Raw genomic sequence first — 16,012 nt, forward strand, 5'->3', positions numbered from 1 at the left:
ATTTCCGGTGAGCCCCTGCAATAGCAGGTATGTTATTATAGGCTTTGTAGTATAACTAGCCAAGTGGGTCAGAATAAATCTCTTATGAGCGTATGGCTCTCTTCTTTAGACTCTGCCAGGCCCATTATCTACAAGAAGGAAGGGTAGTTTTCCGGCTTCCTCCCAATCAAATTTTGTGAGATTTTCGGCGAGCCCCTGCAAGAGCAGGTATGTTACTATAGGCCTAGGTGCTGCTCATGAAGCGTAATGGCACTTTAAGCCGTGTTATAATTAACACAATCCCTAAATTCGATCCCTCTCACATTCATTAGGAGAAGATTTTCACCAGCGCTGATACACAAGTCCACAAGACAGACCAATAGTGAATGTGATTTCCAGATACCCGTCCGCCTTGAAGGTGCAGACCTGAAACAGGTGCAAGTCCCTACAGCACTGCCACTAGAAACAAGCAGGGCAGACATAAATATTAGGCAGAATATTACCCTAAAGTACTCTCTTTAATAAATTTACAGGATCGTTTCCCGGGATTCCCGAAATATCGACACCACAATAATAAGTGCGTTAGCACACACATAGCAGAAAGCCGTAGACTCCCAGGACATAACCCCATAGGTAAGAAAGCCAATAGAGAATCTCTGTAGCTGAGAAATAAGAATTAGCAGGTGACAATGATTTATGGTGTGCCTCCCCACGAGGGATAGAAACATATAGAAACTGTTAAACAAGCAGAGAACTGTATTGCAGATAAATGTACAGAGATCGTAAAATATTGTATGTGTAAAGACGTAGTTTTATCTAGTGTGATGTTACCAAACTCAGCATATGATAAGAGGACTATATAGATACAAATATAGATGATTCTAGATTTCGGTAAAGCATAGCCATTTAGTGTATCCTTAGATGAACACCCCTCACAATGTTAACCAAAGACGCTATAAGATGAATATTTTAATAATGTATAAACAATATCATGTATGAATGTGTAATTGTATGTATATTTATTGTAGGGATATTGTACAGACCCTTCATTACGACAGACTACAAAGAAAGGTCTTTATAAAGGTGGACCCCATTTGTACTGAACCACCGAAACGCGTTGACGCCTTTTTCCATTGTACAATTTAAGTCTCCATCACCTATGCTTATATACAAGATCAATAATGGTAAAACATAGGTGCTAATATTCGGCAGCTTTAAATGTACTAACTGTATTTTACAACTTTTATGTTTTACAATTCTAGTCTGTCTCCTCATTGCGCAGGTCATAATTGACTGTGTTATCATCTGTCTGTTTTTTTTAATCATTTGATTAGGGACCCATGATATGGTTAGATATGCAATTCATTGTTTTTAATTTCTTGTTGCATAATAAATATGTTGTATTCTATATTTTTGTGATTGCATTAGTTTTTGACTGTATTGTGAATTTTGAGGCTATGTTTTAGTTTTTCTTGTATAAACCTCAAGGGAACTACTCCTTTTCCCAGTCTTAACTTCTCACAGGAGCTATAATGGCTAAAGAGATATATATTTTTTTACAAATATCGGACATGGTTTAAGTCAGAAAAAAACATCAAAAGTGATATTAGAGATAGATCTTGACTGAAGAAACCACCAAACGGCAGGTCAAAAGCTTAAGTATATCTCTTTGCTCAAACAAAAATGAGCAGAGCTCAAGGAGACTCCCTTCACACGACATGCATTAAGAAATCCAAGGTATTGTGGCCCCTGAGGGGATTGGTGTTCACTAAGCTGTCTCCTGATCTGTTTAGGTTTGATTCTTTACAGATGTTGTGAAAAGGAAATCAATGTTGCTGTTTAAGCTGTTCCAAGCTAGGTTTAATGTTGCACTGTCTACTACAATTACCATGAAACTCCCAGCTCGACGATGGGGAAGTTCAAATATGTGAATCTATCAACGAGCCTGTACTGGAGAATCATCTTTCTATTGTGTCTGCAGGACATCTGTCTGTTACACTCCTTTTCTCATATTCTTCCACTAAGACTATCGCCAGAGAGAGGTTATAGTCTCCTGCTTGTAGTAGACACAACACCTATAGCAGAACTCCACTACAGACACCAAAGAAAGTCAGTTATGTATAAACAGAAATGCCCAGAACAGGTACCTTTAACAAAAACTACGAAGACAGCAAGCACAGGCCTTTAATTTCTTAGGGCCAGATGTACGACCCTTAAGGGCGGCCGCAAACGGGAGAACCTTCCTAATAGGGAGTCAACATGCTATGTATTAGTGTTCTGCAACCGCATTTTTCACCTACTTCAAGTAGGTGGTAAACCACTTGCAAAGGGGAAGGGGTCCCCATGGGACCACTTCACTTTGTGAGTATGTTGGAAATTATTTTTTAAGAGCAGTCAGTGGTCCCAGAGACCACTGCCTGCCCTTAAAAAAATGAAACTGACAAGTTTCATTTTTCTTTTTTAAATGTATCCCGTTTTCCTTTGAGGAAAACGGGGCTGCATTTAAAAAAAAAAGAAGAAAAGCTGCTTTATTAAAAAGCAGTCCCAGACATTGTTGTCTGCTGAGCCCAGCAGGCCACCATCCCTTGGAGGGCTGTCATTCCCAATGGGCTCGCAAATTGCGAGAGGCTCATTAATACTAATGAGCCTCGCAATTTGCGACCCCATTGGGAATCGCAAACAGTGTGAAATACACTGTTGTACATTGGAAATTGCGCCTCGCTAACTGCGACTCGTAAAAGAGTCGCAATTTGCGATGTGCAATTTTCTTGGTTGTACATCTGGCCCCTTAGCCTTTCCCATGGAGTATGTATAAATGTTATTTTTTTAAATGCCACAATGGCCTTGGCCTACTAAACTTCGGAGAAGTCTGGTGTGGTTACTTAACCCCACATCACAGGACTCCTCACCTCTGCAGTGGGGAGGTCACCACCCATGACACTGCGTTTTAGCACAGGCCAAGCTGGATAACTCACCTACTTGATATAGTAAAAAATGTCTCAACCATCTTGGTCCATCAAACTTCGGAAAATTCTCATGGGGTTCACAAACTCAATATCACAAGACAATTGGTTGAATCCAGGTTCAGATGAATAATTCTGCCCAAGCCTACAGCAAAATATTGAAATGCAATGATTTAACAAAAAAAAAACCAGCAATAACTTTCCTAGGCAATGACAGAACCGGAGTGAGAATAGTAAAGTAGCCTAGATCGCCTAAAACTGGGAACACGAATAAGTACAGTTTGCAAAGAGAAAGTTCAATGGAGAAATTAAGGTATGTCGAAATTACGTGCATGTCAAGATTTTGTATGAAAGCGTTACTCTGAGCCAGCTCCAGACCAAAAAGAAGTCACAAGAAATACCTCGTAATTTTCCAGCATTCTTTTCTCAATTCCACAAAAAAAAACCCTGTAAGCAATCTCCATTACAGTTCTTCGTGAATAAATTGATTTATGAACCATATTTCTTAGTCTGGACAGTGGAACAATTGTCATCTCTTGTTCTCAACATGACGTTACTTTCCAAACGACAAGAATTGCTTATTATACTCACATATTTGGAACCCATACTCTGACAGTCTTGTCTCTTGAAGCGGAGGCCACAAGTTGCCCCGAAGGTGCAAAGTGTACACTTGTCACCCCTTCTGTATGACCCACAAATCTAAATGCTTTGGACAGTGGCTTGAAGTTCCAAATCATAAGAAATGAATCCAAGGAAGACGTGGCTACAAGAAAAAAAATAGTTAAAACAGTATCAATCGAAAGATGTATAACTAGAGTACATATTGTCATGTGAGACAAGAAATAATAACAATTATTTGTAGACATTTTTTCTGCAGACAGAAAACAAAATCTAGTTTCAATATTTTGTTTCCATGGTAACAAATATAAAAATGGAGCTTCTGCACCTCTTCAATACAAAGCTAACTAAGCAAATTACTTCTTCTTCAACAACATGTCGGCAAAGGTATGGGGGGCTAATATTCTCCCAGATAGATGGTAGAGGAATTCAACCCCCCACACTTGAAGATTGGAGGATGGAGAGCTGTTCCAGAACTTTTTATTTTTAATTCTCGTTTTGCCTTTGACCAAAGCAGGAAAGTTTAAGGGCAAGGTGGTACTGGTCATTCTAAAAGATAGACAAACACACAAAGATGCATAAAACACAAGAGTGACCTTGCCAGTGCAAGGCAAGGGGAGATTATATGCATATCAAAAATGCAGTGCTTAATGTGCTATTTGTTGCATGTGGTAGGCACTGACACACATTTTTGTGATCAGGACTTATTATTCTCCACTAGACTTTGATCCAGAGCAAGAGGGAGAAAGGATGGGTTAGAGGAAGAAAGAAAAAGAACACCAGAATGAGAATGGGATGGGAAGTGCAGGGGTGTGGAAAAATAGTTCTGCATTAGAAAGAATATTAGGCAACCTTTGTATTCAGCAACACAAGCAGAGAGCTCTTAAGAAAACCTTTTAGCCCCAGTATTTACTTTTTTACAAATTAAGAACTGCGGCAAGGCGAGCTGAGCCTAATGTCCCCAGATGTGAGCAATGTGACTTGGTGGAGACGACGTCTACTGCGAGTCAGAATTGGAGTGGTAGACACAGAAATCATGGCTTTAGTCCAGCACCCAGCATAAATGAACCTATTCCTTTAGACAAAGCTGTTGGCACTAAAATCACTTCTGCATTACTAGATGGAGAAAATCTTAAGTAGCTGGGCAGCTGACAGTGATGAAAATGTCCAATATATTTCGAAAAACAGAGGCCACTAATCTGTTTCCTAAATTTTCACTTTTGGTCTGGCCTAATGAAGTGGTCAGTGCACATTTGAAAACAGCATTGTTGAGGTGTCTCATGTTTTCTAGAAAGTGGGAAAATCACCCCCTTTTCCTTCCTCTTCTGCTTCCCTCTGCCTCAAAAGTGCTATACTTGATCTTTAGCGTTATCTCCTACCTTAGATTATGGATGCCTTTGTTTAGATTATAAATGTGCATGGGGTGTGTGTTAGAAATTGGATTATTATCTGGGGAGAGTGACTATCCATCTCAAAGAATAATCTCAACCCTTGTCAGAGTGAGCCTTCAAAGAGACTAAATTAACCTGAGTTCAACCACCTAGTAGCTATGGCACAGAGCAGACAGGCTTAATTTAGGGCAACGTGTAAAGTATTATGCAGAACCAAACCAGTAATAAAGTCTGATGGAGCGAGTTTCAGAACTGATTTTAATCTGGCTCGTGATGTTAATCTCCCATAACTTGACTAATTTTATTAATATGTTTTTGCATGATTTGTGTTATTAAACCAACTTAGAGTAAGATTCCACACACTTATTACACACGGGACTAACGTTATGTGCTTATGTTGCATTTGCAAGTTTGTTTTATAATTCATAACTAATGTTGTTTTGTTTGTCCTATTGTCTTTGTCAAACACTAATGCGGCTGATTAATTAATGGCATGTGCTTATTTTGTATGTGCTTTCGTCTATGTTGTGTCTGTTTATCTTTTTTGAGATATATGAAGAATCCTGCTGGACCTTATGAAGAATGGTAGATTTTATAAAATGCTACTTTTTTCTGTGCTTTTTGCTAGATAACTTATATTAATGGGTTAACATTAGCAATGGAAGTTGGGAAACAGAATGATTTTCATTACCTGAGATTAATTATGCTTTTGTGTTTGTTTAAATACTAGCCCGAGTGAAAGGCTTGAGGCCTGTGATGGTTAGCCTGACAGAGATGAGCCAAGCACAGGCATGTTGGAAAAGCTCTTTCAAAAGACATTTCTTTGAATAAACTGGAGATGAAAACAAGAACAACTGTGCAAAATGTGCTCTGAAAAGTTATTTTTCCAAGGCTAAGGAAGTGACAAGCGGCGGATCAGCCGAGCTATGGAGGAAACTGTGAAATGATTTAATAGAATGTATCAAACTTCGGAAGCTGGTGTCGCTTCACGTGAAAGGACAAAAGCAAATGACGTTCTCGTGTGTTGAAAAAGTGGCCTCAGGATGGTCTGACGACTAGCAACCAATCAGGTTGCTGAAAAAATATTAAAATGATTACATTTTAGTTAGAATAGTGAGTTTGAAAGGTATAAAAACTAAGCCCTTTGAGGGGAGCGGGGCTGACTGTTCCTGAGGGCGAAGTGCTGTCTGTTTTCCTTGGACACTAAGAATATTCTGCTAAGGGTTTTTCCTTTGCAGGTCAGAAAGCTAACATAGGGAAATAGGTTATGTTTGTTTAAATTCTTTCATGATGCAATCCTGAAATTCCAGACTTTTGTGCCATAATCAAAATCGTAATAAAGTTATTGATTTAATAAAATGATTGTCATTAATAAAAATGAGCTAATAAAAGTGATTTGAAAATTTATGCTTTAAATTTAAAAATAAAAGACTTAAAACGTCAAGCTGGTCTTGATTATTTTAGTTGTTACCATTAGCTGATTCATTGGCCAACAGTGGCATAATTAAATGTTTATGATAATTCACCATGGTTAAAGGGTTATACTGCAGTTGTATATAATGTACATATAAATTTAGATAGACTGATTAATTAGGCCACATGATTCAGTTGCTCAAATTCTGTCTCAGTATATGGGCCTTGTGAGAATTATATGATGGTGAGTATTAGGTAGAGTGTAGTGTAGTGACGAGACAGAATTTCTGTATGGGCGCTGGATCAAATCTTCTGGTAGCAGAGGATGGTTGCTATGGTAACTGACATGTTACATGTTAATTAATTACATAGGATACATGTCTAAAACATGTTGTTAAGTTTGTATACTTGTTGTATGTAGTCGAAATTATTTTTCCTGCAGTGTGAAGAATTCCTGGTTATTGCCGGCAAGAGTAGTGTGACGGAGTTACACAGTGCATTTGATCTGTTTCAAAATTGTGGGATAGAATATATCACAAGTGTTGTGGACGTACAACACAAGTTTAGAGACCTTAGATGTGACTGGTTAAATGTATAGTGAGGGTTGTCTATGAAATTGTAGCATTAAGTATAGGGACCTGGTGAGCCCGTTTTAAAACTTTCTGTGAAAAGAGTAATAGAACTTTTCGAGCTTGAGTGAAGGGTGAGGAAGCGTCGTCTATTCTTACTAGTGTTAGTGGATTTCTATGGTTTATTAAAGTCCTGCCAAGATTTCGTGTGTGTATAATCAGGGTTTTCTGTTTGAATGTGTGAATTTGTGAAAATAGCGTTGTCTATTCATGTAAGAGGGCTTCTGAATGATTGTTAAAAAACTATCCTTTTTCAGAGAAACAGACAAATGGTTTGTTTATTTGTAGTTACTGACTGAAATTCATTGAAAAGAATTGTTTAAAATGGCGCTGTGAAAAGTTTTTGTAAAGGAGGGGTGAGTTTACGGAGTGACACACAGCGAAGCTGCAGCGGCAGTATAAGTCATTCGGTTAACGCTGTGATTGGCTAACATACGTCACGGCGAGCGTGCTGATTGGTTCACGCGACAGTGACGAGCTGACAGCTGATTGGTCTATTCTGAATATAGCATTTCTATTGGTTGAGCAAGGTGGTGAGGTAGCTTAACCTGATTGGCTTGTTGGTGTCTTTCGCGCACGGATTGGCTAGAGTAGCGGAACATCAAGAAAAACATTACGATCATTTAAGAATAAGCAAATTTGTTTAAAAAACATGAGTTATTGGTATGATAAAGAGAAAACGAAGCTTTCATGGTTTCAGAAAATAAAAAATGTATTTACGCCAGACAAGAATATTGAAACGCATGGTGGAAAATTACTTCATAAGTATAAAACACCCGCAGCCTATATGGAAGGCGAATATGGTTATCATACTGTAATTTGGTCTGAAAATTGGATGCATTATACAAAAAATGACGGCGTATTAGCCTGGCCGGAGGATGGGTCCTTTAATATGAAAATTTTGAGAAATTTGAGAGAAAAAATGATGGCTCTTATGCCAAAGCCTAGACCTACACAATTTGAAGCTTTAGTTGAATGGGAAGTTGAGATGATGGAATTAGAACGTGAAAGCAAATGCACAGCACCTAAATACTCAAAATATGTTGTAAACAGAGAAACACATGAGGATAAAGTGTGACGCTGGAGAAAAGCAGACATGTATGATGGTCTGTATCCAGTCAGAATAATGATTACTGAAGAACCAGGTCAAAAGAAAATACAAAAGAAAAGTAGACTTGATGAGGAATTAGATGAGGCAGTTTTAGAAGATATTTATTCTACTAAACGCAAACCGCCACCTTATCAAGCAGATTCACAGTCCACCCCGAGAGTTTCTACAGGAAATTCTCCAAGTGCACCTGCAAGGGAAGCTGATGAAGGTTCACCCAGATTTTTAAAATTACCTGGGAGGGTAGGGTCAATAAATAGTACTAGTACACCCAGACAAAACAGAATTCCTGATCAGAGAAATGATTTTCTGAGAAACCGAGAAAGACTTGCTGATATGCCGGAAATTTCAAATTATAATAGAGCAAAAGAAGACTTAATTCAACAAATAACAAAAGGGATGGAAGCAGTGACAGTACCAGTAACGATTGGTCCTGTTGTACCAGTTTTTGAGCAGGGAGAGAATAAACATTCAGCTTTGACAGTTCTATTAAATGCAGAAATTCAAAAAGTGGCTGAGAAATTTTATTCGGAACTTTCGGAAATTCATAGAGAAAAATCTGTGATGCCAAATTTAACTTTTAATCAAAGCTTGACAGGTTGTCACACACCATCTGTAGCAGAATCTGATTCAGCTACTTCAGAGAGAAGTCTAAATAAAATAGATTTAACGCAAAGTGCATTATCTCCAGAAGCTCCTGAATTTAAAAAGCTTGACGTTGCAAAATTAAAAGCGGATCTGGAGGAATTAATTATTGGCACAATTGGTACTGACAATTTAAGATTGTAACAGGATGAAGAACTTCTTTTTATTTGCAAAAGCATTCAGTGGAAAACGAAAAATAGGTATGAACAACTGGAAGAAATGGCTGCTGAATTAGAAATTGATTTAAGCAAACAGAAACATTTGCAGAAACATTACAAAATGGATTTTTCTGAAAAAGATATTGATCATCTCAATACATCTGGAAGAATATCCCATACTAAAGAATTGATAGTTTTTCTCAAAAGATTAGGAGAATTAGGTAAATGGAGAATAAAATGGTCAAAGAATAAAGAACAGGACAAAAGAGACAGAGGTGAAACAGTTTCTGAATTTCCAATGAGGGAAATAGCAGGTGGAGGATATGTGCATGTTCCTTGGTCAAGACAGGATATTCTGTTATTTACCAATGATTTTCCTCGGCTGAGAGAAAAGCCTGTGGAGTGGTATTGTCAGGTAGACAGATTCATCAAGGTGTCAAAAGTTCTGTGGATTGATCTGGATGGATTCTTTGATATTGTTGTCCCATCAGATCTGTGGACAGAATGTAAAATTTCTGTGAGTTGGCCCAAAGAAGAACCTGCACGAGATACAATTACAGGTGCCCCATCAAAGGATGTCATGGAGATATACAATAAAGTAATTTATTGGCTGAAAGGGAAAATACCCCCGACAGAAGTAGATTGGGTTAAAATTGACAGAACAAACCAGGAGCCAAAAGAGTCAGTACATTCATTTTGTGAAAGATTACTGTTAGTCTTTAAACAGTACAGTGGCTATGAAAAATTAAGTGAAAAAGACATGAGCCACTTTATTTACAGATTTGTTTTTGGCCTGAGACCAGAAATCAGTGAAATGATTAAACATGGAATTGTGGGATGGCAATCACTTTCAGTTGATGATATCCTAAGGAAAGCAAAATATTGCAGTGATGAAATTGATGCGAAGTAGAAAAACCTGAAAGAGAAGGCTTTGTGGGCGCAAGTGAAGGTAGCTGAACAACAGCAGATGGCTTTTGATAATAAAAATGTGTATCAGAATCAAGGCAAATTTAAAAATAATTTTAATAACAAACCTAAATTTAATGTGAATATTGAAGAGCTAAAACAGAAGCTCCCATGTTTCATTGCCGGCGAAATTGGACACTGGAAGCGTGAGTGTAAAAATCCACCGAGAAATTTTAAAAATACCTCATTGAATTCACAGATGCAGAGTGAGGTAAATCAGCAGCGACAGCTACAGCGACAGGTAGCCAATCAGCAGAGCCAGATTCCACAAGCACCATTTCCAAATTGTGTTAATACTCAAAGGTATACACCAGAAACTGGTTTCTGTGGAGGTAATCAGGTAAACCCTTTGTCAAAAACGAATGTGTTGAATGTTTCTCAACAGTTCTGGTTGAAAGATAATTAAATGAATGATTCATCAGATGATTACGCATGACGGTGCCTGAGAGAGGAGGAAGAGTGTGTGCTTGGACCCACTCTTGAGGTAGACCAAGCTGGTCCATTTGTTAATGGTAAAGTGAATGATGTTGATGTCACTTTTCTTGTGGACACAGGTGCTACCCGTTCTACTGTCAGATCAGTGGAAATTGAAAACCTTCCTCTCTCTGGTGAGTGCATCCAAGTTGTAGGTGTAGCAAATCAGCAGATTAAAACAAGCCTAACTGAGCCTGTAAAAGTTGAGATTGGAAATTACAAAGATAAACACAGGTTTTTAGTTTGTGACAGATGTTCTGTAAATTCGTTAGGACGCAATATTCTTTGTAAGATGAACTGTAGAATTTATTGCTCACCGGATGGTATTGAGTTACAGACTTCAAAAGTGGATGGTCTTTACAAATTGACAATGTTAATGGTTGAAGAGGAAAGTAAATTATTTCCTGCTTTTGACAAAAACAATCTGCCTGAAGAGCTTAAAGAGCCAGTCAATCCAGAAATTTGGGATTTAACTGGAAATGATATGGGTCTTATGAAACATGTCGATCCTGTAAAACTTCCCCAGTATAAAATGAAAGCTGAAACAATTGAAGGAGTCATTCCAGTGATTGAAAAATTTATAAAACAAGGTATTTTAAAAGAGATTGAGAGCAGCCCATGTAATTCACCGATTATGGGTATCAAAAAGCCAAATGGAACTTACAGAATAGTTCAGGATTTAAGAAAAATTAACCAGATTGTGGTACCATGTTGCCCAGTTGTTCCAAACCCTGCGGTAATTCTTTATCAGATTCCGCATGATGCAGAATGGTATACTGTCATAGACCTATGTAATGCATTCTTTACAGTTCCACTGCATCCAGAAAGCCAACACATTTTTGCATTTAGGTTCCAGAGCCGTATTTTAGCATGGTGTCGTATCCCACAGGGGTATACTGGAAGTCCATCTATTTTTAATCAGTTATTAAAGAAATCTCTGGAAGATCTGATTTTACCTGAAAACTCAACAGTAGTCCAGTACATTGATGACTTGCTTGTAGCAGCTAAAACACGAGAAAATTGTGTAACAGATACCATTACCCTTTTAAATCGATTGGCAGATGAAGGACATAAAGTGTCACCTGCAAAATTACAGTTTTGCAAGCAAGAGGTGAAATATCTTGGCCACAGAATTTCAAAGGGAACCAGACAAGTGACCTTTGAAAGAATTAAAATGATTCGAGCAATACAGCCACCTACTACACAAAGACAGGTCGGGATGTTTCTGGGAATGGTTGGTTACTGTCGTCAGTGGATTAGTGGATTTTCAGTAATAGCAAAACCACTGCAGAGACTGACAAAAGCAGACATAAAATATCCAATTAGATTGACAAAAACTGAATTGGAGGCTTTTGAAGAGTTAAAAAGAAGTTTGTGTGAAGCTCCAGCTTTGGGAATGCCAGATTATGAAAAAGAATTTGAATTATACTGCAGTGAAAGGGAAGGTTGTGCACTGTCAGTCTTGATCCAGAGACAAGTAAAACTGAGAAAGCCAATTGCTTATTTCTCAGCTGTTTTGGGCCCTGTTGCATAAGCTTTGTCAGGTTGCTTAAAAGCAGTGGCTGCAACAAGTGTAAGTCTTGAGCAGAGTGAAGGAATCATTATGGGATTTCCTGTAAAGGTATATGTACCTCATTCGGTTGAAATTCTTCTTACCAGAAGCAAGACTCAGCATTTAACAAGTAACAGGTTGACAAAATACGAGAAAACTATTCTGGGATCAGATAATGTTTCTATTGCAAGGTGTGTGAATTTAAATCCTTCCACATTATTGCCGGATGGTGTTGTCACTGAGGTTAATAATGAAATTGATATTGACTTAAATGTTAAGACCAGGTATGAGCAGTGGATGGGAATGCATCAGGGGGAGTGGGATGGACCCGGGAGAGGGGGTAGGAGGTGGGCATGCGGGCTGCTGTTTTAGGGGTTGCTTTTATTTTCTTAAGTTCTTGCTATGTTGTCTGTTAAAGATCCACGCGTTCTGTTGACACATGTGGAATCCAGGGAAACCAAAAAAAAGGAAAAGTTGCGTAACTGACGGACAAGGCGGAATGTTGACGCCTGCCCGTGTGCTCATTTTTTAATTTGTGATGCTTTCAATGCAACAATAAAAAGTAATTTAAAAAAAAAAAGGAAATTGATATTGATCATGAATATGAATGCCTGGATGTTGTAGATTATTGCACCAAACCTCGGCAGGATATAAAGGATGTTCCTCTTCCTGAATCTGATTTGGTTTACTTTGTTGATGGTTCCTGTTTGAGAACAGATGAGGGTATTCTGAGAGCAGAATATTCGGTATGCACAGTCTCAGATGTTGTAGAGGGTTCGCCTCTTGATGGAATCCGTTCAGCCCAGATTGCAGAATTGGTTGGTCTAATTCGAGCCTGTGAAAATGCAGAAGGGAAAAAAGTTACCATAGTGACTGATAGTCAGTATGGGTATGGCGTACTTCATGACTATGGTCAGCTCTGGTCTCAAGGGGGTTATTTAACTTCTGCGGGAACGCCAATCAGAAATGCAAAATTGATCAAGAGATTGATCAATGGCATTCAGTTACCAGAACAAATTGCTGTTGTAAAATGTGCAGCTCATAAAAAAGGAGAGGACTATATTACCAAAGGTAATGCATATGCGGATGAAATTGCAAGGTATTGTGCAAAGAATAGTTATTCAATCAACCGGGAAAAAGACAAAAGTCACATTTTGAACTCCCTCATGCTAATATCTGTAGTAGAAATATGGCAGGGAGTAAAAGAATTACAAGATGAGGCAGATGAGGAAGAGAAAAACACATGGTTAAAAGCAGAGTGCAGACAGCGAGAGGAAGATGGAGTTTGGGTCTACAAAGTTGACAGGCCAGTAATGCCAAATTGCATGATTGCTGACATGGCGCGGATGTACCATGGTCCAGGGCATTTAGGAAGGGATTCCATGATTAGATTATTCAGAGAAACATGGTTTAGTCCAAAATTCAGAAATATTGCAGTCGCTTTGCCAATGATGTTTGACCTGCCAACAAATGAATCCTAACAGGAAGACTGTTGTGAGTTTGGGAACCATAGGAGGGGAGGGTGGTCCTTTTACCAGGTTGCAAATAGATTTCATTGACATGCCACAACATAAGATTCAGAAAAAGGGGGTGGTGATGGACAGAATATCTAACTTAAGCAGAACACTCCTACCCAGTCAACAGATCAGGGCTTGATCCATCACCGTTTTTTAGCTCACTGCACCATCCCAGCTCAGAACCTGGCTACATGCAAATTAGTCTGTCCCTGGCCCAGTGCATCATGGGAACAGGGCAGACCAAACTACCAAGCCAATTCTTTTACTGGAAAGGAAACAAGCTTCCGGGGACCGGTTTCTGGCATTACACATTACAGCCGTCTTCGGCCCGGCTTGCTTGAATCCTGATGGTGCAGTGGGCAAGGGACTCACAACTGAGCATACCCTTCCACGCTTGTGGTGGACAAAACGATTCAGAAAAAGGGGGTGGTGATGGACAGAGTATCTGACTTAAGCAGAACACTCCTACCCAGTCAACAGATCAGGGCTTGATCCATCACCGTTTTTTAGCTCACTGCACCATCCCAGCTCAGAACCTAGCTACATGCAAATTAGTCTGTCCCTGGCCCAGTGCATCATGGGAACTGGGCAGACCAAACTACCAAGCCAATTCTTTTACTGGAAAGGAAACAAGCTTCCGGGGACCGGTTTCTGGCATTACAGCCGTCTTCGGTCCGGCTTGCTTGAATCCTGATGGTGCAGTGAGCAAGGGACTCACATCTGAGCATACCCTTCCACGCTTGTTGTGGACAAAACTATTCAGAAAAAGGGGGTGGTGATGGACAGAGTATCTGACTTAAGCGGTCCCCGGAAGCTTGTTTCCTTTCCAGTAAAAGAGACTCTTTGCATGTAAACTACGATCACATACCTCGGTGACTTATATATATATATATTTAAAATGTTCAGAAGCTGGCCCAAAAGAGAGCTCAAACAGGCATTTTTTGATTTCTACAAGTCCTTAAATAGAGAGGCAAAGTCCAGGATTCCCGAAAGAGATGCTGTTGAACTCTAGCTCTTTACCACACCTCCCGGCACACCAAGTCTTGGCCCTGGGAAAACCTGTAGGATTGGATGAGGTAGTTGCGGCAATTCCGAGACTTCAGCTCCAAAAAACTCCAGGCACAGACTGCTAGTCAGCCATGTTCTAGAACACCTTTTGCAGAGAGCTTGGTGCTGGTCTTAGCGACACTATTTAACAAGGGGAGTTACTGAAACCATGAATCAAGGCAGTCATTACTATCCTGACAAATCCCTGGAAGGACCCCTAGGTTTGCTCCTCTTACAACCAAATATATTTATTGAATATTGATGCTAAACTTCTGAAAGCATACTAGCCCTACAACTGGGGTGGATAGATGCAATCCTTGGTCGGGTCAGATCAGTCTGGTGTTATACCAGGCCGTACATTTGCAAGCAACATCAAGCAAATTCCCCATCAGGTGGATACGGTCAACAGAACGGCTAAGGGAGCAGTCTTTTTATCGGTCAATGCGGAAAAGCATTTCACTGGTTGCACTGACCCTTTTTAAAAAAGCAGTGATGGACAGAATAGGGTTAGACCCGAAATTCATTACTAGAGACTTCAGTGGCTACAAGACACCCAGGGCACAACTTAAATGAACGGCTCACTGACCTCCTCAACACAGATCAAGTGGGGACCAGGCAGGGCTTCCAACTTCCCCCTTTCTCTTTGCAATATATATGGAACGCCAGGCAAACTTACTCAGACAGAAGAATAAGTTACTTACCTTCGGTAAAGCTTTTTCTGGTGGATACAGTAGCTGCCTGTGGATTCCTCACTAGGCCTGGGTGGTAAATTCCGTTTGCGGAATTTGCGGAATTTGGGTCATTTCGCGTTCCGCGGAGAACGCAAAATTGCCCAAAATTCTGCGTTCCGCGACTTCGCGAAATTTTTTGCTTGTTCGCGTTCTCAAATGTGTGTTCTCTAGATTCCCCCCCCCCCCCGAGTACGCAAACAGCAATTGCGAACAGTAAAAAAGCATTGCGAGCAATCAATTCCACGTGTTCGTGAAATTTCTGCATGTTCGCAGAGATTTTTTACCGTTTCGCGGAGATTTGCGTAACGCAAATTCCGCCCACCCCTATTCCTCACCTTGTGAATATCCCCTGCGCCAGCAGCATTCGGAAATTTTGTGTAGCTCTCCACGCCGACGAGGACGACATCACAGAAGCATGGCTCTGCACTGACGTCACAAGAGCCATAAGAGAGCCTCGTCGGCGTGATGACGTCCGTTCCGCCCTTTTTTTCTGTACCTTCAAGGCACACGGAGGGACCGACACAAATATATACAGTATACACAGTACACAGTAATCAAACCAACCCACAAAGTCTGAAATCAATGCAGTAAAGCAAAAATAATTAAAGACTTCCATTGAAAGCAAAAGACATAATATAACATCAATGTAGTTATACAAGGGTGGACAACGGGGAGGCGGGTGGGTCAGTGAGGAATCCACAGGCAGATACTGTATCCACCAGAAAAAGTGTTACCGAAGGTAAGTAACTTGTTCTTCTGATGGATACATCTGCCAGTGGATTCCTCCCCTTGTGAATAGAGTCCCACAGCAGTCCCCTCTT

The 16,012-nt window shown here is 39.8% G+C and overlaps 1 protein-coding gene across 1 annotated transcript in view; it reads right to left on the minus strand.

Annotated features, from left to right (window-relative positions):
- The window catches only part of LOC147751376 (uncharacterized), a 204,919-nt gene that overhangs the window by 50,806 nt on the left and 138,101 nt on the right, over positions 1-16,012 (minus strand). Inside the window, exon 4 of the mRNA XM_086933190.1 lies at positions 3,534-3,705. Coding sequence (XP_086789316.1) covers positions 3,534-3,705 — 172 coding nt within the window. The remainder of the gene's footprint in view (positions 1-3,533; positions 3,706-16,012) is intronic.

This window comes from Lissotriton vulgaris, chromosome 1_1, assembly GCF_964263255.1.
Source record: "Lissotriton vulgaris chromosome 1_1, aLisVul1.2, whole genome shotgun sequence".
In the NCBI taxonomy this organism is placed as follows: domain Eukaryota; kingdom Metazoa; phylum Chordata; class Amphibia; order Caudata; family Salamandridae; genus Lissotriton; species Lissotriton vulgaris.